The 24,513-nt window shown below is 41.5% G+C and overlaps 1 protein-coding gene across 4 annotated transcripts in view; it reads right to left on the bottom strand.

The window, feature by feature from the left end:
• The window catches only part of MAP3K1 (mitogen-activated protein kinase kinase kinase 1), a 115,207-nt gene that overhangs the window by 18,311 nt on the left and 72,383 nt on the right, over window positions 1–24,513 (bottom strand). For all 4 annotated transcript variants that reach the window (XM_073622911.1, XM_073622936.1, XM_073622918.1 and 1 more), the window contains exons 2-12: window positions 22,163–22,313; window positions 20,640–20,834; window positions 19,466–19,666; window positions 14,161–14,277; window positions 11,392–11,540; window positions 8,444–8,565; window positions 5,395–5,476; window positions 4,357–4,546; window positions 2,609–2,893; window positions 2,171–2,292; window positions 1,993–2,084 (exon numbers count right to left, since the gene is read on the bottom strand). In XM_073622911.1, the coding sequence (XP_073479012.1) occupies window positions 1,993–2,084; window positions 2,171–2,292; window positions 2,609–2,893; window positions 4,357–4,546; window positions 5,395–5,476; window positions 8,444–8,565; window positions 11,392–11,540; window positions 14,161–14,277; window positions 19,466–19,666; window positions 20,640–20,834; window positions 22,163–22,313 (1,706 nt within the window). The remainder of the gene's footprint in view (window positions 1–1,992; window positions 2,085–2,170; window positions 2,293–2,608; window positions 2,894–4,356; window positions 4,547–5,394; window positions 5,477–8,443; window positions 8,566–11,391; window positions 11,541–14,160; window positions 14,278–19,465; window positions 19,667–20,639; window positions 20,835–22,162; window positions 22,314–24,513) is intronic.

Below are 24,513 nucleotides of genomic sequence, written 5' to 3'. Positions count from 1 at the left end.
TATATAGCAGGGACGTACAGTCAGGGGAGGCAGGTGAGGCAGAGCAGAGCCATGAACATTAAACAAAATAAACACGATCGAGCTTTGAGGGTCATAGCTCAGTGACTCGGAGTCACAGTAGCTGAAGACCTAACACCACCACTGGTCAAAATTTGGGGCTCCTGCCACCTATCGTTCCGGAGATACAGGGCTTCTTGTGCAGCCTGTCAGAAGCTACTTACAGAGCGGCCAGTTTAAATACAAGCTGTCACACTCTGTTTGCAGCAGACTGAGAGGATGAACTCACAGTGCCTCCCACTTACTATCAGAGGCACTGAGCACAATGGACAGCTTGAAGCCTTGTACCAATGGTAAAGCACCATTGGAACAAGCTGTCCAATAAAAACGCTGCAGTGGAGGCTGCCCTCTGACTGCGTGTCGAAGAAGGGGCATGTGTCTAAAAAGACAAAATGCTCCCCTACAGCTCAGACCTCTTAACTAAAAGGAAAAGCATTGGTTTCTGGGTACAAGATTTACCCATAATCCCATGTTTTTCTCACAGAGTTAAGAGGAAGAATGAGAATCTGCTGCTGAAAATGTACTATTTTAATCATGCCAAATCACATATTATACCATATTTTATTATCTATTTACTGTGAAGTTACTGGTGTAGAGTTATAACTTCAAACTTCAGTAATTTGTCCGTTAGGCCACCTGCTGGAGTACAGTTTTTGAAAATAGTAAAAAATTACCTTAAACACAATATATAATAATGATTTGTATATTACTTACTTATGGTAATTAACCACTTGCCACCCAGGCCAATTCTGACACTTTTCTCCTACATGTAAAAGATCATCTTTTTTTGCGAGAAAATTACTCAGAACCCCCAAATATTACATATTTTTTAGCAGACACCCTAGGGAATAAAATGGTGGCCGTTGCACCTTTTTATGTTACACGGTATATGCGCAATTTTTCAAAAGCAATTTTTTAGAGAAAAGTTTCATGAATAAAAGAAAAAAAAACAAAAAAAAAAACCCCACACTAAAGTTAGTCCGATTATTTTATATAATGTGAAAAGATGATGTTACGCCAAGTAAATAGATACCGAAAATTGCGCACACTTGTGGAATGGCGCCAAACTTCGGTACGTAAAAATCTCTATAGGCGACGCTTTACATTTTTTGTTACAGGTTACAAGTTTAGAGTTACAGAGGAGGTCTATTGCTAGAATTATTGCTCTTGCTCTAACATTCGCAGCATATGTAACCTGTGTGTATCGGGCTCTGATACTAGCCAGTGCCTCACCAGCCACTGACCTCATATGTCCCCCGCTAAATATCTTAATAAAGTCTGCAAAAAAAAAAAAAAAAACGCGAACCATTAATTGTCAACTGATGGAAAAGAGCAGTTATTCACAAAATTAAAACCAATTTTTCCCAAAAAGACAATATCTTTTAAAGGGTATGATGGCAATATGAATTACATGTGGCTACTTTTGAAATGTCTACAGCAGAATTCCTAGTCCTAAAATCGACTGCCACAGCCACTACAAACCTAACAGATAGTCTCATGTCCTCAGTCTCTCTGATAGATGGGACCAAGGCATAAAACTAGCGTAGAGAAATTTCACTGGATTCTATACCAGATACGAGCTGGTGGGTAAGTCGTGCCACCCAAAAATGAAATCGTTTAGAGTTTGCCTTTTAAAAACTCTGGATATACTGTATACTTGATCAGAAAATAAATTCCAAAAACTAGGGGGTTAGGGTGAATTGTTTTTTTTTTTTTTTTTATGGTCTGTTAGTTGGTGTATCCCCTCTCTTACTCATTCAGCAACGGGTTTGTATACATAACAGAATAGCAGCAAACACAACTACATAAACTGTGGAGAATATACTCAAGGCATCACTGGGCCAGGTATTGCAAATTAATGTGGGTACTGGCAAATGGGAGAAACCTTTTGCAGCCCAAACTGCACATGTATTGATAATTGAAGGTGGTACTAACCAGATTTAAGGATCTCTCTCCCCACAGCCAACTCTCCTGCTTGACCTTTGCATAGCTCCAGCAATGTTGACACAGAAAGCTGACTTGTCCGGCTGCAAGAAGCAACAAAGGGTTTCAATGAGAGGTCTGTCAGAAATAGCAGTTCATGTACAGTTATACAGTTCTTCCTTTAGATTACCTGTTCGCATCGGCACATTTGACCAGGATGGTCTCCACAACAGGGTTGAGAAGCCGTTGCAGTTTTTTCCTTTCAGCGGTTGTATGACATGGAGTGTACACCAGCATGGCTCGTAACGTTTTCTGAGAGCATAATAAAACAAAGGAAAATTTAAATGGATGAGACAGAAAATTCAAACAAATAAAAAAAATTCTCCAATGATCTGAAAACCAAACCTTCTTTACATGTTTCTGTTCTGTGACTAACAGGTTCAACCACTAAACATTTGAGGCAGCCAATCAAAAAAAGTAGAGGAATTCAGTCTTGTCCAATACAGAAGATCTTTCACCATTTTACAGACACATTTTCAATATAAATACGTTTAGGTACATTGCCACTGAATCTTAGAAGTACATGAATTCAGTCATCATAAATAAAAACAGTTTTAAGCCAACTTACTAAAGCAGCAACGTAGACTTTGTAGACCGGGTCAGCACACACCATTGACAGTACACTACAGCAGGCCTCTACAACAACATCCCCTGAGATACTGGACTGAGATGAGCCACTGGCAGAGTGTGGGGTGGAACTGCTAGGAGTGCCGCCAGTGCCAGAATTTCCAGTGCTTTCACCATTAGCCAACAGCAGGGCCCCACTGACATCGTGTGAGAGTCGTCGCAGGGCCATTTCTCGGATATTCCAGTTGCGAGAAAACAAGCAGCCTACCAATTCCATTCCAAAGACCTGCAGAAGGAAAAAAAACAAAAAACGAATGAACAGGTCAACATAACTGGTTTTAGTAGCACTTTATCCTTCAAATCACAAGGCCCGGTCTTTAATTCAAAGCTAAACACTGGTTGTGCAAAAGTAACATTTTCTTGTGTAAGTCTCATTACATAAACTACAGATTCCCATTGGTACCACAGCATAGACAGACTCTGGGAACTGTAGATTATGCGGACTTACCTGTCCAATTGTCCTAAATCCTGATGCCACAATTATCTTTAGGCACTATACAGACTTTGTCTCTGTGACAATAGTCATCAAGACAAATAGAGGCAGACAAATGGAGGCAGACAAATGGAGGCAGACAAATGGAGGCAGACAAATGGAGGCAGACAAATGGAGGCAGACAAATGGAGGCAGACAAATGGAGGCAGACAAATGGAGGCAGACAAATGGAGGCAGACAAATGGAGGCAGACAAATGGAGGCAGACAAATGGAGGCAGACAAATGGAGGCAGACAAATGGAGGCAGACAAATAGAGGCAGACAAATAGAGGCAGACAAATAGAGGCAGACAAATAGAGGCAGACAAATAGAGGCAGACAAATAGAGGCAGACAAATAGAGGCAGACAAAAATAAAATCTTGGGAGAGGCTGCAGGTTGTAGGGACATTCAGCAGAAACAGATATTTTAAATCTGTTCCCTTTAAGATAGCCAATCCCTCTGATGAAGCCCCGTACCTGTGGCGTAACTCATAAGTGGCCGAGCCGGTGACACACAAGGATACAGGAAACAGGGCAGAAGATCAAGTCGCTGAGTGCCAATGGCAGCATTAACCACACTCCACTTAAGGGGAGAGTTTTTCAAAAGGCTTGGTTTCTGGCAAATATCACTACAGATTGCAGCCTCAGTGTAGTTTGCCTCCAGTGGTGTATCCTGGAATGGTGAATGTTATATATCTGCTATGCACCAGTATTGTGCACATTTACACGCGAGTTCATTTTGGTAGTTACATTTTTTAATTTTATGAAAATTATGATGGTCTTTATATATTATTGTCACAGTGGTTGCGCAGCAGTATTTGCTAAAATGTTGGGAGAGGCTAAGGAAACCTAGGCCTTAAAATTTGAAGATGCTCAATGCAAGATAAAAGGTCAAGCAAACGTATCTGCACTTACCTGCAGCATTTTCCCTTAACCTCAAATCAATCTGACAGGCAAAGCTTCTGCACTTCCTGATAATAATGAAGCTTGCCCACCCCTCACTGTCTCCTGAAAGTTCCCATTAGCTTTTGGAGGTACCCATCAGTGATGGGCGAATAGGAATGTGTGTGCGGAAGAATGGCGCAGGAGGTAGAGCCAAGCTCTTGACACCACACAGAAGTGTCAGAACTGTAACAGCAAGGAATTAAGAGCTGCTGCAGATATGTGACAATCATTTTATAAGCAATGAAAGTAATATCCAAGTTACACTCTCTTACCTGAATCCATGGCTCAGCCATGCTTTTGTAGGAGGGGGGAATCTGTTGAACCCCATAATGAGTCAGGTTTAAATCAGAATCCTGTGACCTTCTTTGGGACCCAGCTGTAGGCTGCTGCTGTTGAAGAGATTGCTGCTGAGCAGCCCGCAGAACAGGAGGTGGAGAATCGACAGGAGTTGACATTTCATGGCTAGAAAAACAAAAACAAAAAAAAAAAACAAAAAACAAACCCTTAGCTTCTTTTTTTATAAGGCAGTATCTTATTTTATCCTACATTATTAAAAAGGTAAAACATTTTTTAAATTTTGGATAGAGTGGAGAGGGATTAGAATGCTTGTCAGCTTATATTGCAGTCTGTGCCCCCAATAAGGCGACTCACCCTATTTGTCCAGTTTACCATCATTGAAAGTGAAAGTAAACGAAAATCCCATATTTTAGGTTGCCCCCAGAAAAGTAATAGAGGGGAAATCTTCCAATGGGGACCCTCGTTCTGGTGACCTGGGGGGGGGTCTCCAAGGAACTCCCGGGAGGGGAAGGAAGGAAGGAAGGAAGGAAGGAAGGAAGGAAGGAAGGAAGGAAGGAAGGAAGGAAGGAAGGAAGGAAGGAAGGAAGGAAGGAAGGAAGGAAGGAAGGAAGGAAGGAAGGAAGGAAGGAAGGAAGGAAGGAAGGAAGGAAGGAAGGAAGGAAGGAAGGAAGGAAGGAAGGAAGATAACCCTTCCTAACTCTAATATGGAAAAAAAAAAAAAAAAAAAAAAGTTGTTATTCTTTAAAACCTCATGCTAACCAAAGGGTAGTTCGAACCTGTCAGGTTTTTATTGCCATCTGTGTCCTCACTGGGAAGGATTTGCCCTAATCTAAACTAAAGTCTCTGGAATTGGAAAGTTAAGGAAAAACTCCCCAGTGGGACACAGACAATAAAAAAACTTAACCAACTCTAACCAAAGCTAGAAAAAAAATGGCAGGGGTTGAGCTTTAAATTAAAAACTAGAACACATACTCCATTGACCGCAGAGACAGACACGGTTCCTGAACACTGACCTGTAGAAGTCCTGCGTTCTCCATTTTGAACGACAGAGGGGACAAATGAGAGGCTCCCTATTTCTCCGACACTCCTCTGCCCCTAAAACAATGGAAACCAATTCAATGGAAATACACTTTAAAGTCAACAAAAAATAGGTCTTCTGTATAAAGTGCTAACTGCATAGAGCAACCACCTGACTTCTGTCATTTTCCAAGAGAATGTCTAAAAAGAAAAAAAAAAAAAAAAAAAAAAAAGACTGGATATGCTCTGGGCAACAAAAACACTTGTCATTAATCAGGCTTCATGTACCATTAACAATGCACAGGATAGCTGCATTTAGCATGTGCAAGCCTTGGGGTGAAGTGTATTAATTTTAGAATACAGAAACTTTGTGAGAACATTTACAAAAATTTCCCTCTAAATCTGACATTGTCACCTGGCCAGGTAAACAACCCTATTGTCAACCAGTCCAGTTTTTACGCCAATTCTGTTTTGGCAACACAAGAAGTAAATATTTCCATATATACACAGCTGTAAGACGTGTATTGTGGTGTGAGTGCATTGGGACTCCTAAAGTCTCTCAAGCTAACCTTACACTGGTCACCCTGAAATTTCAGGGGGGAAAAAAATTTTACACTAATTTTAATACATTAATTAGCTAAAGAATGTGTATAACCATTACAAGTCAACACAGGACAGAAATACTAAAATGTTTGCAGCCACAAGATGGCAGTATTGCCACAATTTCAACAGTCATTTGACCTCAGTAAACGGAAATCCAGATTTTATGGGTTCCTGCACTCTTGCACTTCCTTTGATTTCTATCCTCTGCTGAAAGATCTTAGAGGAATGGTATTCAGAAAGAAAAAAAAAAAAAAAAAAAAAAAAAAAAAGTTATCAGCTATTCCTGAGCCTTAACTTTCCCTTGTAGCAGAGATTACTGGACCAATGCAATTACATCTACTTAGTGACATGTCCGGCTCTGGTGGGAGCCAGGAGAACAAATTTTGTAAAGAAATTCACAGCAAGTGTCATCTTTTAAAGTGAGTTTTTTTTTTTGTATTTGCCATCACTTTGCGAATACCAGAAAGCACAAATTGGGCTTCCACTCGTTTGCTTTTATGCAAAATAGTTGAAACTTGAGACAATTACATTTGCCAGGTTTTTCTTCTAGACCAATTTGAACCTTCTAGTATGTCCACCTCTAGCAAACACATGCCATCCCTCACTTTAGAGAGTCTGCTAACTTTCACATTCAACTCTAACAAAGATTATAAAGATAATGGTAGGTTGTCAATGAGATTTCAGAAGTCAGCAAACTGACAAAGTGTAAGGCAAGTTAAAATCTAAGCTTAATTGTAAAGTCTTGTTTGTTACTTTAAAAAGAAATTAAAATAAACATGTTATACTTACCTGCTCCATTGCAGTGGTTTTGCACAAAGCAGCCCAGATCAACCTCTTCTCGGGTCCCCCCTTCGCTGCTTGCTATGGGGACACCCAAGCCGCAGGTCTGTGTGACCATTCAGACACAGAGCTACCCCCTCTCTCCTTATTGGCTGACCGATTGACAGTAGCAGGAGCCAATGGCACCGCTGCTGTGTCTCAGCCAGTCAGGAGGGAGAGTCCTGGATGGCCGAGAGACATCGCTGGAAAGAGATGGGGCCTTTACAATGCCTTTAAACCTGTTCCAGCCCCCATTTTAAGCCCATCTACCCTGTAAAAGGAAAGCTGTCAATACTGAAGTCGCTCCGGTTCGGTCACATGATCTCTCCAGCGCAGACTTCAGTGTAGAAGAGAGATCACCACCAATGACTGCAGAGCCTGGGCGAGGACATTACCCATAGGCTTACTATGGGGCTCTACACTTAAAGCGGAGTTCCACAGTCTTGTACGTTTATTAAAAGTCAGCAGCTACAAAAAGTGTAGCTGCTGACTTTTAAAAGCTACGCCTGTCCCACGATCCAGCGATGCGGCCGCCCAAAGTCTCGCTCCTCTCAGCCGTCATTACTACTGTGAGCACCTAGCGGTGATAGCTTGTGGCTTCACAATCGCGCTGTGCTCTCTTAGTGATGTGTCCCAGAAGATTGCAGAGAGGGAGGGGCCGCCTTGGGGGCCAAGCGACAGAAGAAGGAAGTGGGACAGGAAGCACCTGTCAAGACCAGGTACCCCCCCCCAAAAAAAAACCCAGAAAAACACAACACACACACATGTGGCATGTAAGGGGGCGAGGCGTGCTTAAAGCGGAAGTTACACTCTTGGGTGGAACTCCGCTTTAAGCCGCTCGCATAAAAACATACCGGAGAATAGACAAGTATGGACATCTTAACCTTTTACAGGATATAAAAAAAAAAAAAAAAAAAGCTAAAAATGGGGGTGGGAGTCGATACAAGCTTAGTGAAGTTTTGACTTGCCTTCCACTTTAAAGCTGATTTTTAGCTTTAAATTGTTCATTTGGACCAAGCTGGTAAAAAATAACCATTTACTTCTAACAGTTGAAGCGGCTGTGTTCGCTGTATAAACTGTATGCAGCCTCAGCTACTTACAGTATACATCCCTGTGTTCCGGCAGTGGAATGGGAACTTCTCATCTCACTCCCGGAACAAAACATAGTTGGGCTGAGCACTCCTTAGCCATGTGCAGGCAGGGGATACAAAAGTTCCCGGTGAATGACTAAGCAGCACTAGGGTTTAGTTCTGGGAGTGGGACAAGATGTTCCATGCCACAACTGGAATACAGTGCTATATACTTTATGTAACTGATGCTACATACAGTTCTATACAGCATTCCCATACAGTGCAACTGTTAGTTAAGCTAATAATTTGTTTGGGTGAGAGTGGTCCAAAAAAACAATTTAAACTTCCACTAAAACCTGGAGATCAGATTTAAGAGCTGCAAGAGGTTAGAAGCCCCATTTAATGCATTTGTGAGTGACAAACCTATATCTGCCATGTGAATCAAGCAGTGCCTATTTCCACCACATATCTAAAAAGTCTAAGGGATGCAGAAGGGAAGACAGTGTAGTCCAGGCCTGTGCTACAGTGACATGCAGAAGAGTGGGTGACGTACAGATTGACATGCAGTGGTGGTGTAGCTTGTTTCTGCAGCCTTCTTCACATACAGTCAGGCTCTCCTCATCCAGCATTCCCAGCAGGCAGATGGGACACATTTGTTCATCTTCATCTTTTATGCTGTGGATTAAAAAACACACATTGGTCACACACTCCTCTGTAACTCATCTCTTACATTATTCCAAAAAACAGAGCACCAGAGGGCTCTAATAGTACACACGTGGGAAAGGGGCCCAAGAATGTAAGGAAAATTTCACTTTTTCTGGCTGCCAACATTAAAGTTTAACTGCAATACACAAGGAGCATTTTTATGTGCTGAAGGATTTTTATTTTTGTCCATCCAGTCCTGAGGACCTAGAGGCCTGACTTTTCTCTACAGAAGCCAACTCAACTAGGTCCTACCCCTTCATTAAATATGTGAAAAGACTGTTGAGCTAATCTTTCCTAATAGTATGCTTAATATTAGCACTTTTGCAGTACAGACAGACAGATATCTCTATCTATCTATACATATATACATGCACACAGTGGGGACGGAAAGTATTCAGACCCCCTTAAATTTTTCACTCTGTTATATTGCAGCCATTTGCTAAAATCATTTAGCACCCCATATTGACAGAAAAACACAGAATTGTTGACATTTTTGAAGATTAAAAAAGAAAAACTGAAATATCACATGGGCCTAAGTATTCAGACCATTTGCTGTGACACTCATATTTAACTCAGGTGTTGTCCATTTCTTCTGATCATCCTTGAGATGGTTCTACACCTTCATTTGAGTCCAGCTGTGTTTGATTATACTGATTGGACTCGATTAGGAAAGCCACACGCCTGTCTATATAAGACCTTACAGCTCACAGTGCATGTCAGAGCGAATGAGAATCGTGAGGTCAAAAGGAACTGCCTGAAGAGCTCAGAGACAGAATTGTGACAAGGCACGGATCTGGCCAAGGTTAAAAAAAAAAATTCTGCTGCACTTAAGGTTCTTAAGAGCACAGTGGCCTCTATAATCTTTAAATGGAAGACGTTTGGAAGGACCAGAACCCTTCCTAGAGCTGGTCGTCCGGCCAAACTGAGCTATCGGGGGAGAAGAGCCTTGGTGAGAGAGGTAAAGAAGAACCCAAAGATCACTGTGGCTGAGCTCCAGAGAAGCAGTCGGGAGATGGGAGAAAGTTGTAGAAGGTCAATCATCACTGCAGCCCTCCACCAGTCGGGGCTTTATGGCAGAGTGGCCCGATGGAAGCCTCTCCTTAGTGCAAGACACATGAAACCCCGCATGAAGTTTGCTAAAAAAAAAAAACACCTGAAGGACTTCAAGATGGTGAGAACAAAGATTCTTTGGTCTGATGAGACCAAGATAGAACTTTTTGGCCTTAATTCTAAGCGGTATGTGTGGAGAAAACCAGCCACTGCTCATCACCTGTCCAATACAGTCCCAACAGTGAAGCATGGTGGTGGCAGCATCATGCTGTGGGGGTGTTTTTCAGCTGCAGGGACAGGACGACTGGTTGCAATCAAGGGAAAGATGAATGCGGCCAAGTACAGGGATATCCTGGACGAAAACCTTCTCCAGAGTGCTCAGGACCTCAGACTGGGCCAAGGGTTTATCTTCCAACAAGACAATGACCCTAAGCACACAGCTAAAATAACAAAGAAGTGGCTTCACAACAACTCCGTGACTGTTCTTGAATGGCCCAGCCAGAGCCCCGACTTAAACCCAATTGAGCATCTCTGGAGAGACCTAAAAATGGCTGTCCAACGTTTACCATCCAACCTGACAGAACTGGAGAAGATCTGCAAGGAGGAATGGCAAAGGATCCCCGAATCCAGGTGTGCTATCTACACCATTCAAATCTCTGCCGGTTTAGCAGGTATCGGCTGAGATTCGAACCATGTACAGGCAAGCTTAATGTACCAAGTTGATCTAGCCTGCCAGGTTTTACTTGCAATTATCTATAGTGGCTGGTATCAGCGTCTTCTCCTGGCGGGGGAGAAGACAATGGGTCAGCAGGAGTGATTTCTGTATCAAAACAGTCTGTGTTGATGGGGGAATCAAGAAAATTTCTTCCCTGCAACCTGTGGCTGCAGTAAAGAAATTTGCATTGTGTATGGCCAGCCTAAAACACTGTTTATCAGTGCAACCTTATTTGTGGCTGCAGTAGTGTAAATGCGAGTGGTTGGCCCATGCTGAAGCCATACAGAGCTTCAATCAGAAAAACAGTCTAAAGTCAAACAACTCTTGAAAGATTTCCTATCAGTAGTAGGTATAAATAAAAAAAGGACTGCATACAAAAGAAATCCTCATGCCCCAGAAGAAATCCTCTTAATGACAAAACCAGTCGGTTAAAGGAGCCATTTCCTGCAATTGCGTTCCTGTTTACAGCATCTAGATGTTTTTATGGAGGCCGCCTATGTTGTATACAGCGCTGGTTTTTATATGAACAAATGTAAGTTCAATACCTTTTATTAAATAAGTCTTTTGTAATTTTACACTATCTGGCGTCTTCTTCATTTGCATGGTTAAATCTGGTTGTTGTGGGGTGAAAGTTCTTAATTTGTTCTGAGAACACACCTCTAGCTGATGACCCCTGCAAAGATTACTACATAAAGCCTGTTTGACCCTTCATAATAAAGGGTCCAGGCTCTCTGTGAAGAGTCTATATTGCTTGAGGTGGCAGTATATACAAGAAGTGGAGGATTCATCTGCAATTTAACAAATTTGTGTTTGCGTTTTTTCTACAATTGGACTATTTTCTATCAACACTTTAGGAGCAATTTTAGGTTTAGCACAACACTGTTTTTGTATATAAAAAAAAAAAAAAAGACCAAAGAAATAAAATAGACCCAAAACCCTATACAGATGCCGTGAGATAAGAGCATTGCTGGCTGCATTTAACGCTTTAAAATGAGGAGACAATAGAGTGGTGCTCACTGCCATGTACAAACCTGGTATCTGAGCTAGATGTGGAAGTGGTGGATGAGGACAATGTATGAGAATTTGACATGCGTGATACAAACTTCTGGATGGTGTTACGAGATGGAGCTTTGATCCTTGAGCTACGTCTACTGTGATATTTCTGGAACAAACTTTCAACCTAACAGAAAAAAAAAAACAACAAAAAAAGTGACGCCTTGGACGATACATAATTCTATCGAAAAGAGAGCCAAGAAATACTAGGCTTGGTACAGAAACTGACTTGGAGATGACATGAGAAACTGAAATGTGATCAAAGCTTCATGAAACACATCAAAAATCTAAATGGAGTAAATTATGCAAATCTTAATTCATGCCAATTTCAGAGAGAAGATTAATCCCAGAAATACTGCTTACCATCTCCAATGCTAATAAGCCTCAGAACACATTTTGTGAACTTGTAGTAAAAATTACTGAAATGAGGTTCCATGAAAACGGCCGTCAGGTGGAGGAAATGCATCTAGCGAGTGATCAGTCACTGCTGTGACTATCTTTTAGCAGGTTGAACAAATAAAAACAGTAGTAACTAGTCCGAAAACCTCTTAGCTAATCTGACTTGGGAAACCTGGCAGGTTCCTATAAGATATAGGCAACTGTGTACATTACCAATGTATTGTCCACAGCTATACTAAAATATGGGTTCAACAAGCAAAAATCTATATGGAACCTCTGAACCACTGACAGAGAGCGCCTTAAGATTACACACCTGAATGTGCTTGATGTGGGAATTCACAACTAAAGAACCCCAGGGATTTGTAACATTTCAAGGTAACCTGCCCCAAAGAAAGCAAAATACCTGTAAGAGGAACTGCAAGTGAAAGCTTCCATGCTCTGAATCCTGGGATGCTCACTGCTTCTACACCAGTAGAGATCTCCATTTCAGTGACCTCACCAGCATGGAAATATCATTCAGTGCAACCTGGAGGTCAGAATAGCTGCTTCCATCTGGGGCTTGCAAGATGGTTTATTGATCCATGACAAATGCCCTTTAACCACTATTTATTAAACCCACTCGAACATTCCAAGTAAAAGTCAAGTTCTTTTATACGTAATGAGACACACCAATAATAAAAATAGAGAGAGAACAGACTAAAGCTGTAAAAAATAAAGATGCACTACATGCCAACAGTAACCATTTTCTGTCTCTGACTGCTGACAACTTTTGGGCAACTGCTCAGTTTTAATACGTAGACATTTTTGGGTGGAAATACACAACTCTATGCGATGTGTTCATTTGATTATTGCATATAACAGGGAGGCCATTTGACCATGCAAGGGTTCCCTGCTGGGGGTTAAACAGGTTTCAGGCTATTGGAAGTGCTCTTCATGAAGAAAAAGGTTTTAAAAAAAAACCTCTTGAAATGTTGCACTCTCTTTTAAGAAGAATTAGTGGAGAAGAATGTGATGGGTACCACAAGAGACTCTTATCTGTAATAAGCGAACAAGAAGGTGCCTGATCTCTAGAAGCCTTGTTGTCAACGGAGATCACAAAACACAGTAACTGGAGCCAAGTAACTTTTAAGTGTATTTCTACTGTTACAGACCATAGGCTATTTGCTAGGCAGTTTGTCTTGTATTCTTAATATTGTAATAGTTTTGTATGTACAGCATTTTTGTTCAGCAAAAGCACATTTACACACTGAAGTCAGAGTTTCCTTGCTTATACCACAAAGTAACCTTGCTAGATAGACACAAGCAAAACACCATGGCTTCTCCAATGATAGCTTTATATGCCTAATTTAGAAGACCATAAAGGAACTTGATTGTCAGTCAGATCAATTTTTTTTACAATTCAATGAATAAACGTGTCACTGACTGGGCTAAAATTGCTTGCAACCAATAAAATGAGGAAATATTCGCCATGATGTTAACATATTGTAAGTTTTGTCATTGCAAAAGTTTGCTTTTAATAAATTTAAATTTGTGTAAGTAGTTCTTTAGTTCTTCTTGAGGCTGGCAGAATGTTTGCAGTAAATCTGTTGCCAGAGGCTGGTAGGATGAATAATTCTACATAAAACTGCACAAGTCTGTCTAAAGGACTAACAATGTTAATCATCCACAGGAATAATTTAGTGATGGCTGATCCACACTCCTTCAACTTGTCATGTGACAAAATTGCATAAGTCACCTTCATTAACGACAATTAAACCATTCTAATCAGTGCGACTTCTGTTAGTCGTCGCTTGCAGGTCACGTTGAAGTCGTGCAGGGATGTCGGCTTCAAAGACGTGCGACTTTGAGGCCATGCTGATGTGAACCGACCCTAAAATAAATATCTATGGGACTGTTCATTCAAAATCTGGACATAATTCTATATTTGTCCAAGTTCTGATCGCCAGCTGGAGCAAATAAACTGCAATACCAGGTCCAACCTTAAAGTGGCAGGCGAAAGTCGTACGTTTGAGGATTCAATGCTAAAGTAGCTTCGTTTTTTTTTTCCCCAGATGGAAAACTACTTTAAGAATTGTGATCACAATCACCATTTTACATCTGTACTACAGACAACTCTTTGAGCTCTTTGTTTATATTTTTCCTCACAGCCCCATATAGTATTCTTACCCAACAAAAAGCTCATTTTGCACAGTGATTCTATGGTCTGTAAGCAATTAGAAACTGCTCTGTGAGCCTGAAAATCACTTTCCTGTTTAGCTGGGGGAGAGAGATGCTGGAATGGGAGGACTACAAATTGCTGGCACAATACAATAATTTTCTTTGAGACAATGTGCGCAGAATTAGCATACTTCAAAATTCTTTAAGGTTTTTCTCCAAAGCATTGTGTCCGATGGCTCCAGCTGAAACACCCGTAACATGACGAACAGAAGATGGATACAGAACGCCCCTCTGCCACAGCTGCAGGTCTGCAAGAGAACGAGGCACCAATTACATGTTATCAGAGACAAGATAATACCACACAAGCATGAAGAGGACATGACAGGTCCTAAAAACAATTTCCCCTCATGATCTTATTGTGAACGTTTCTTCTGAGCTAAATGTGGGCAGAGAGGAAGTAACAGTTGCCAATCTTAAAGTGTCTACCAAACACTATTTTAGTTTTAGCAGATGTTAGAGCTAAACCCTCTGAATGTTATATCTTTGGGGTCTCCATCGTGGTGCAGCCATTCTCCCTGTTGAAGTTAGTTCCTTTACATTATAGAGAATACACAAAAGGTGGTGGCTGTGGTTGAAGTGGGGGTGTTTAGGGACAGTAGTTGAGACAAACTCCCAGGTAGAAAGAAACAGGAATAATGGCGGAGGATCTCACTGTTAGAGCATCAAAGACAAAGAGCCAGGAGCTAACTCAGTCTATAAAAATAGCATTTAGATGAACACAAGCTCATGAAGAGGCAATAGTTTGTTAAGAACTGCACATGATTTTGGAATCCTCCTACACCTCAACAACTACATTTGCAGAGTATTTTGAGAATGACAATAACCAGAGCCAGCAAGTTTGTAGATTTTGGGCCACTGACCCTCTCAATCTTCTGAAGGCCGTTAGGAGGGTGTTAACCTACCTAGGCATCAGAAGCCTTCAGTGTACATCTAGCCAAATGGCTCAATGCATAACATTTAGCAACAAATTAATCTAGGATTATGAAGATAGTTTAGTAAAGGACAAGTTCACATTTTTTTAAATAAATGCAATATGCAGGGAAAAAAAAAAAAATGTGAAAATGTGAATTTACTATTTTTTTCTTAGGGGCCTGTAAAGCATTGCACCCACGGTCAGCAGATCTTGGGTGCAATGCCAGGCTCCTGCAGACTGTGTAGCTGTGTCTACCCTGTACCTTTGATAAGGGCAGACCGTTACTACAGTCCAGGAAGATTCAATGAACTATGAGGATGCTAACTAGCGCCCTCGTAGTTTGAGAACTACAAGCCGTCAGCCGCAAAGACTGTTGGTACTTGTAATCTATTCATTCACAGAACTCTGTGAATCAATGCATGATATGGCCATGTGGGCAGAGCCCCGCATTCTTTTCAAAATTGTGACAGTGGGTACAGGGAGAAGATTCCTGGCCTGCTGCCACAGGCGGAGAACTGCAGGAGCAGGAACATGTAAAATGTTCCCAAAGACGACCTTATCCTTTAAATGTTCATGTTCACTGAGCCATGTGACTTAATTCACAGTTTCAACAGAGCCCTGATCTCTGCCACCACACTGTCATGCAAGACCCAGTTTGCTGCCACTGCACTCGACAAGCAGGACCCTGCTTGCAGCCAATATACCTCAGCACACTTCTGCACTTGCTGGCAACATACTGTGCTCACACCTGGTACCTACACCAACTTTTGCACTTGCACAGCTTCACAATGGGGGAGATTTACTAAAATTGGAGAGTGCAAAATCTGGTGGAGCACTACATAGAAACCAATCCACTTCCAGGTTTTCTTGTCAAAGCTTAATTGAACAAGCTGAAGTTGAAAGCTGATTTGCTACCTTGCACAGCCGCACCAGATTTTGCACTCTCCAGCTTTAGTAAATCTACACCAATGCTCCATTTGCTAACGCAGCTCTATGCACGTCTGCATTCACTGATACCACACCTCAACTATCAAATACAGAGGCAACATTCTTTTTTTTTCGGTGTGTTTAACAATTCTGCACTCTCACCGCACCAATGTGCGCTTCTCCAGTTGCCAAAAAACTTGGCTGACGCACTTTTGCACTTGCACATACCACCAACTTCTGTGCTAGCCAACTCATTCTATAGCATTTTTTTGTACTTGTCAATGCTACAATGCTGTTCACTTTTGCACTTGCGATTACCGGAAATCACTTATGTGCACTTTTGCACTTACCAACACTTTATCGATGTACATTCAACACCACTTTTCCACTTGCCATAATTTCTACAGCATTCAACACTGCAGCTAAATGTACTTAAGCAAACAGCAAAACATGCTTGTTTGTGCTCGCCAACACAATACCCACGTATACTTCTGCCATCATCCACAAGCTCTTACAAACATGCACATTTCAAATACCACAGTAACGTGTGCTTTTGTACTATCCAACAGCACAACAATGTGCTTTCTGCACTCACCAACAACGCAACTAGATGCATTGTGGAACTCACTGACACTGCAACGACTTATGCAGTCCCCAACCCACTTACGCATTTTCATATTCATTCTGTTTAACAAACTAGCACACTTTTGTTAGTGGTGGGTATGGGTAGGGCACAGTTCCTGTGAAAAATCACGAAGGAACCAAGTACACAATGGGAAAACAGATGCTAAACATGAACATGACATAAGGTGCCCCAGAAGCGTTTGGCAGCAGGTAAGTAAAGTGAAACCCCACAAAAGCATCAATGTGAACACAAAGGCCTGCAGGGCAGTGAAATGAAGAGAAGTGCTGTTTGTGCAGCTTATTGTTTTTGTGTATGTTCCCACGATCTCATTAAGCACACAATTGTCAAACTGTAATATAACATGAAGCAGGACAACTTTAAAAAAGGCAAAGAAATGCAAACACCATTTTATCTATATTAAAGTCCATTAAAGCTAAACTCCAGGCTCACAGCCAAATACACACTCAAAACACATATACACCAATCAGCCATAACATTTTGACCACTGACAGGTAAAGTGAATAACATTGGATTATCTCATTACAATAGCCCCTGAAAGTGGGTGGGATATACTAGGCAGCAAGTGAACATGCTCTTCCTGAAGTTGATGTGTTGAAAGCAGAAAAAAATGGCCAAATGTAAGGAGCAACTCTGACAAAGGCCAAACCGTATTGGATTACAGCAACTCCAAAAATGCAGCTCTTGTGTGATGTTCTCGGTCTGCAGTGCTCAGGACCTACCAAAATTGGGTCGAAGGACGAAAAATATGTGAACTGGCAACAAGGCCACGGGGCAGCCAAGGCTTATTGATGCATGTGGGGAGCGAAGGGTGGCCCATGAAGTCTGATCCAATGAAAGCTACTGTAACTCTAAATACTGAAAAAGTTAATGCTAGTCGTGATAGAAAGTGCATTGTTGATATTTCCATCGTACATGTTCCTGGAAATGGACTAGTCAGTATCAGATGCTACAGCAACTACTAGCTGGACATTGGACTCATCACAGATCAATGCATATATTCGCCATTACACCATAGATCATCAAATATCATCCAAAGCTTTTATTGCAAAAAGATCACATCACAAATGGACCAAGTGCAACGTGCCTAACACATGCCTGACGGGGGTCCTGCGCAGTTCCAAAAGGTTGCACTTGGTCCTTTGTGATGTGAACCTTTCTGCAATAACGGCTTTGGATGACATTTGATGATCCATGGTGGGCTGGCGAATATATGCATAGAACATACAGAGCATCACAGTTTATTGCATATGGGGCTGCCCTGCCACAGATTGGCAAGGGTAACCATGCTGACCTGTGTCCACAGCCAAAAGCACCTATATTAGGCATCAAAACGTGACCATGGAGTGGCCTAGTCTGATGAATCGTGTTTTGTCTTTTACATTACGTGGATGGCTGGGTTGGTGTACATCGCTTACCTGAAGAGATAGCACCAGAAATCACTAAAGGAAGAAGGCAAGCTGGTGGAGGCAATGTGATGCTTTGTCTAGTGGAGTCCAAGCCTCGATAGGGTAGGGCGGTTTTTTACAGCAAAAGGGGGAACTACTCAATATTAGGCAGGTGGTCATAATGCTATGGCTTATCGGCGTATATTGGAGCAATTTCGGACGGTTCCTGCTGAAACATTGATCGATCGAGCAACTTGGGTACAACCAGCCTGCTGGATTCTCTTGCGATTATCCCTAAAGAGTTCTATAGCCATGGTTGCAGCAAAGAAATTTGCACTGCGTATGGCCAGCCTTACCTGTAAAAGCATATTTATTTCTAACCACAGCGTCACAAAAAATCCACAGCCTTACTGGGCAGCAGTGCCAGGCTGAAGACCTGACTTTTTTTGCCTGGCACTCGGCTCAAAGGGTAAAAGGTGTCAAAATTCAATTAGCCATCACTTTTGTGTGTCATGTGCACACCCTGCAAGCAATCTTTTCTTAAAGATTTCCAGTTTGACCACCTACTGAGGCCATAGCAATCTTGGCGTGTATTAAAGTAAACTTATGCTGAGTAAAATATAGAGGCTGACAATGCTGACCATCCTTTTAAAATGGCTAATTGAATGGATGCCATGCTGTCTAAATGCCTTTAGTGACCTGAAACAAGAATGCGCATCAGGTCTGATTTCACTTGGTGTAAGCCTTATCAGGGTCAGTAATGCAAAGTACTGGTCAGCATGACTGCCTGGCAAGTATAATTCATTGCAGGCAGTCAGTAATGGTCAATTCATACTCCTTTCAGCACAAGTTTCCTTTAAGGCTGGGTACTGTTGGTCTCCTTCATTGGCAGACAACAAATGATTCCCATACCCATCCTAAAAATCGCTAGAACGAAAAAATAAATTAAAATGTGATAGCATGTGATAAATCCAAGTTATAGACTGGAGATCATACAAGCACTGCATCCCTTATTAAATGACATTACTGAGAAGTATCTGTGATGGAGACAGAGCAGGGTTCCAAGTGATTTCATACCGTGCACGCAAAATCTTCTTAAATTGTCTGTCACATTCACTTAGTCACAGCGCAGCTAGAGAAGTCCTATGAGTGCGACAAGCCTGTCTATGGGATTGCAGGGGAGAGGAACAGTTTCTCACTTAATTAGAAACAAAGATCAGAAGCATATCCTCCTATCCCACAACAAATTTGATTGGCGGGAAAAAAAATAAGGCAAGATAACGCAATTTTGTTTATGGAAGTGTACCAATAAAGTCGCTTCAGGAAACCCTAAATAGTTTTTTGTGAAACTAAAAGCTGTCTATGATGAATCAAAGACTTTACTCGCTTCAAGCATGCTAAAGCTGGACAGGCAAAAAACAAAAAAAACAAAAACAAAAAGTGCCAATGCTGCAGCTGGAGCTCTCCCTCCTCCAATCAGAAAGGTCGATGGAGTGGGTGGACTAAGAGCAATATCCAAGCACCGCAGTGTGGTCTTTAAGTAGAAAGATATGATGTTGACTTACCTGAGGACCAATAAAAACTCTGTATTTATTATCTGGACTATCTCCACCAATCAGAAAAGAATTGGGTCCTATTTGCTGCAGCAGATAGAGTCTTGCTCGCATCACTTTGTTGACCCGGCGACTGGTTTCCTCAGGACTATATGGGGAAAAGCCATCCGGAGATGGTGCTCTTCGTGGTGGAGTTGTACGTCCGCTCTGAAACTGCACAGAAAATCATCTGTGAACATGTCCCCCCCAATAACTGCATTATCTCCAAGCACAGATATCTGTGATATCTCTACCAGCTCAAGTACTTATTAGAAAATCAAATTCATCCCCTTGAAAAAAACAATGTGGATGATTTACTAAAACTGGAGAGTGCAACATCTGGTGCAGCCGTGCATGGTAGCCAATCAGCTTCTAACCTCTGCTTGTTCGATTAGGCTTTGACAAAAAAACTAGAAGCCGATTTCTATGCAGAACTGCACTAGATTTTGCACTCTCCAGTTTTAGTAAATCAACCCATGTGTCATTACCATTAGAATACAACTACACTTTAAAACTAGTGAGTCCGTCCAATCTGGAAGCCAGCATGTCATACCACAAACAATAGAAAAAAAAAAACTATTTAAAAAAAAAAGTTAAACAGCAGCTACAAATTTTACCCTTGGCACATATTAAAACTAAATGTTAAAATTCTATAGCCATCACAGCAAGATATTGAATCGTTATCTTCCAAAGTTGGCACCAAATATTTTTTTCCCCACATGCTAGGCAAACAGGAAGCCCTTTCTGCGTAGGAAAAGTTATTGAACAATGATGGAATAAGAAGTCAAGCTCAGAAAAAAAAAAAAAAAAACACCATGTAGTTTGTGCCAGAGAAGCTCACCATTAAGTAAATCATAACAGTATGTTGTGATCAGCAGCATATATTTTTATTGGTAACGCTCATTTAGATCAGGCTGGTTTAGAACCAGTATTGTTCTAAAACTTCAAAATACTTAGTGTAGCAATCACTTCACTGGCATCCCAATAGAAAAAAAATCTTTATGGCCCCAAATAACTAGAACATTAACAGCTACATGGGTACAAAACAGGAGGACAAAATCACCAACCTGAAAGCCAACAGGCTTTGAATGGTTAAAATAATGAATTAGTAACGTTGTTCCCTGTATGTAAAAGTAGCAGAACTTACAGGGACAGGAGACAATCCTCTTCTCTTCATTCCTGGAGACTCTGGCTTGGATTTGGAAGAACTGGATGAGCTGCTGGGAGAAGGGCTGCGTCTCCCTTTCACAATATGGGATGATCCATTCAATGACCCATCAACAGAAGAGTCCGATTTGGGAGTATCTATCCCATCAGCTTTCACAGGAATTGGTTTTACAACCTGCATTGCACAAACAGCAAAACATCAGTTAATACCAATACCTTGTTAATGGCATTTTCTCCTTTCCCATTGTTACATTTAGTACTACATTTACAGCTGCATTTTAGGACACAGGGACATTTCGGTTTTTCTAATGCCTGGTACACAGGCATTTTTTTTTCTCATTCAAGCACACAGGCTGAACGAAAAAAATAATAAACAAACAAATAAAAATGAGTTTGCTGTACTAGCTTTGCAATGTTAGTACAGCGATCTCCCCACTGAGCTATGGTGTTTTGCCAGGGAGACTGCCCCATGACAGAACACACCTGTCAGCGCTGATCAGATGCCAATCAGTTGCTTGGTTTCCAGCATGCCCATTCGACAGAAGCCGGACATTAGGCCCGCTTCTGTTGGAGAAGCTGCTATACACACTGGCCAGGCCAGTTTGTTGAACTGGCCAATATTCGATCGATCTGCACTGTATGGCACTGATTCACTTTAAAATTGTTAAATATTCACTGTTGAGATTGGTCTCATCTCTCCCCCATAGCAAAATTGACACTCACTGGACCCCCTAGATCAGAGGTCTTTAAAAACTTTCTAAAGAAAGGGCCAATTTACTGTCCTTCAGACCCAAGAGGGCCGGACTGTGCCCAGTGAGCGTAAACGATTCCCGATCTTTGGTATTAGGGGGAGAAATAGTTGGCGTCCTTGGGAGGAATAGTGCCCCATTTTTGTGGTCAGTGGAAAGTTTTATACCCCATCGCTGGCGTCAGTAGAAGGAACAGTGCCCCATTGTTGGGGTCAGTGGCAGGAATAATGCCTCAAGGGTCGTTAAAGGCAAGCAAAGGACCGCAGTTGAGACCACTGCCCCAGATGATAGAAGCAGTCAACTCAGGCTGCAAAAACTTTGCACTTCAGTTGGCCGAAAAAAAAAAAAAAAAAGTCAGTTCCCGGCATACTAAGGTACAAGAGGATGGGTCACAGATCAACTAGTAAAACAGGAGTACAGGCCACTGGCTCAGCTTGGAACGCTTGTAATTTCAATTACATAAACAGTCAGGTCCTTTGTGTTGGCTGGACATCAGAAATTTGAGTCACTGAAGACCATCCTGATTCCAATGCAGTCTGGGTAGCACCAACATTTTTGGAAATTAACATGATATATTTTAACCAAATGTTTGACTGCAGAACATTTGTATAAAAAAAAACAAAAAAAAAAAAAAAAAAACTTTTCCCATCTGCAAATTAGGACAGATGGAAGCTTAAAGCACAACTCTCCTCCCGTCCATTCGGTACATGCGCTTGTTCTGTTTTAGTCACTGCTGACCTAACAGGCCACTTACCACGGGGCCTCTCCTGCTCCTTCTCTCCAGCCATTCATGCTTCCAGGCTGGCATACATGTAGCCTTGAGTTTTTCCCTGATCATGCGCTCCTCCGGGCGGTCATCCATTTTCTGAAGCCCCCTGAGTGTTTCTTTATTTTCCATGTCACGGCTGTAGGTAGACAAAAGGAAAAAAAAAAAAAAAAATCATCAAACTTCATAAAAGCACAGCCATCCAGGATATGCCGTGGCACACAAACTTCAGCTCATCTGCACTGCTTCTCATATTACAATTACTGAGAGATTAATTCCAACTGGCTGGAGCACGGCACGTATGCAGCACTCTGAAATATTTGCTTGTTTGCTTTTTAGAGCAGAAGTGCTGTGGGGCATTGTGGACGTCGGGAAGCTGAAGAGATGAAGCTCCAACACAATCAATAACCTTTCAAAAAATAAACAGACAAGTCTACTAATGCGTCTTGCTTTGGAGGGAAGGGCAAACCTGGCAAAACCTGCCAGAAAGCCTATTACTAGGCCCTGGGCATGTCAACCCCCAGCACAATGCTCCTATTATCGGTGAGGAAACAGACATATACTTGCACTTGGTTAATAAGTCTGTGCAAGTACAAAACATGCATTAACCCATAGCAACCAGATTTCAGCAGTCATCCAGATGATCATTACATGAGATGGGGTTACAGTGACTTCAAGTTTAAAAAGTGAACCTAACATTAGAAGGGAATTAGTATTACTCTAAAACAAAAGGAAACGTGGCATCAATCTTACTGCTGTGCTAAATTCAGCTGCAAAAACATACAAACCGCTCAGAAACCTGGTAAGAGTATGCAGCCCTAAAGAGTATATCAGAGTTCCAACTTTGAAAACACAATGTGCATTCTGCATATCAAGAAGCTCCCAAAGCAGGCTGGATTTAAAGTGGAAGTTTATTGCTGCAAGACACCTTATAGTAACCAAAGAACCCCCAAATTCTGTAGCTGTCTTGTAAACCAAAAGCCGACCTCTTTGCGGAGCTTAGTACATAAAGCTTCATGGTGGTGCTAGATTTCGCCAGAAGGTAGCGGTACAAGCGGTGAAATCTATATGCACAGGGTTATATATATATATATATATATATATATATATATATATATATATATATATATATATATATATATATATATATATATTTGTGTGTGTGTGTGTATATTTATTTTTGGAGCATGCTTGCTGCATATTTGAACAAAATTATATGCATTATATAGGATTTCAATGTAACCCACCTGCAACAGACTGCATAGACTTACCCTACTCAGTCATGTAGCACCGCCGTATTCACATTGTGAATATCAGCATGACCCTACCATCACCAGAGTTGCTCTAACAACCAGAGTTACCAGCACTGACACTGCTCATTAAAGCAGACCGTAAAGTGTTACTAAACTGAGTAATATGAAAATAGTTCATTTCCCCCCCCCCCACAGCTTATAAATCATCTTTTTTACATTAAAATATTGCCACTATATACCTTTTTGGATGATCTGTATACCACGGTCACGTGATAAACTGCACAGTTTATCCAGTGTTGAGAGTTAAGGATGAAATTTTCACTAATGCCTTTATAACTGTTTATAGTGTAAAAAATATTTGTGAGTACAGAGTCACACGACCACACAATTGTCAGTTAAAGCAACGCAGTGCCGTAGTGCAAAAAATGGCCTGGTCAGGAAGGGGGGTGAACCTTCCTGGAGCTGAAGTGGTTAAACAGTGTGTGTTTAGTATCACTTTAAGTAACTTTTTAGGGAAGCAAAGCCTGCTTTTCTGCCTTTTTCTTTTAGGCTCGGATCACACTAACCCAACTCCAAAGTCGCACAACTTTCAGTGCAACTATAGAGTATTTTGATGTGACTTTTTAGACTCTGTGGCATTGAAATTGTATCAAAGTGAGACCAAAGTAGTGCAGGAACCTTTTCTAAAGTCGGACAGACTTGTTTAGTATCAGTTAAGACAGCTCTGATAGGGAAACATTGAATTTCTCATGTCATCTCACTTGGGGGGTCTCACAAGTCGGATCCTATGTCGCATTAGTGTCAACCAAGCCTTAGGTGAGAATGACCTTCCCCAGTTGCCCAACGCTTTCCAAGATACACACGTCAGAGATCACAGGAGGCTCAAGCGTAATTTGAACACACAGTGCATGTGCGACTGCATTTGATCAGGAGGCCTGCCGGCTGCAAAAAAAAAAAAAAAAACCCAGAACAGACATAGTGCCGTTTTTGTTAATGTATAACACACTTTACCACATGGAGCCAAGACAACTAAAAAAGGAACGGGCCAATGGATAGAGAAATCTCTGCTCTGCCTTTTCTGAAACA

Source organism: Aquarana catesbeiana, linkage group LG01 (genome assembly GCF_042186555.1).
Source record: "Aquarana catesbeiana isolate 2022-GZ linkage group LG01, ASM4218655v1, whole genome shotgun sequence".
NCBI classification, from domain to species: Eukaryota; Metazoa; Chordata; class Amphibia; order Anura; family Ranidae; genus Aquarana; species Aquarana catesbeiana.
This window is presented reverse-complemented; position numbering and strand designations above follow the sequence as displayed.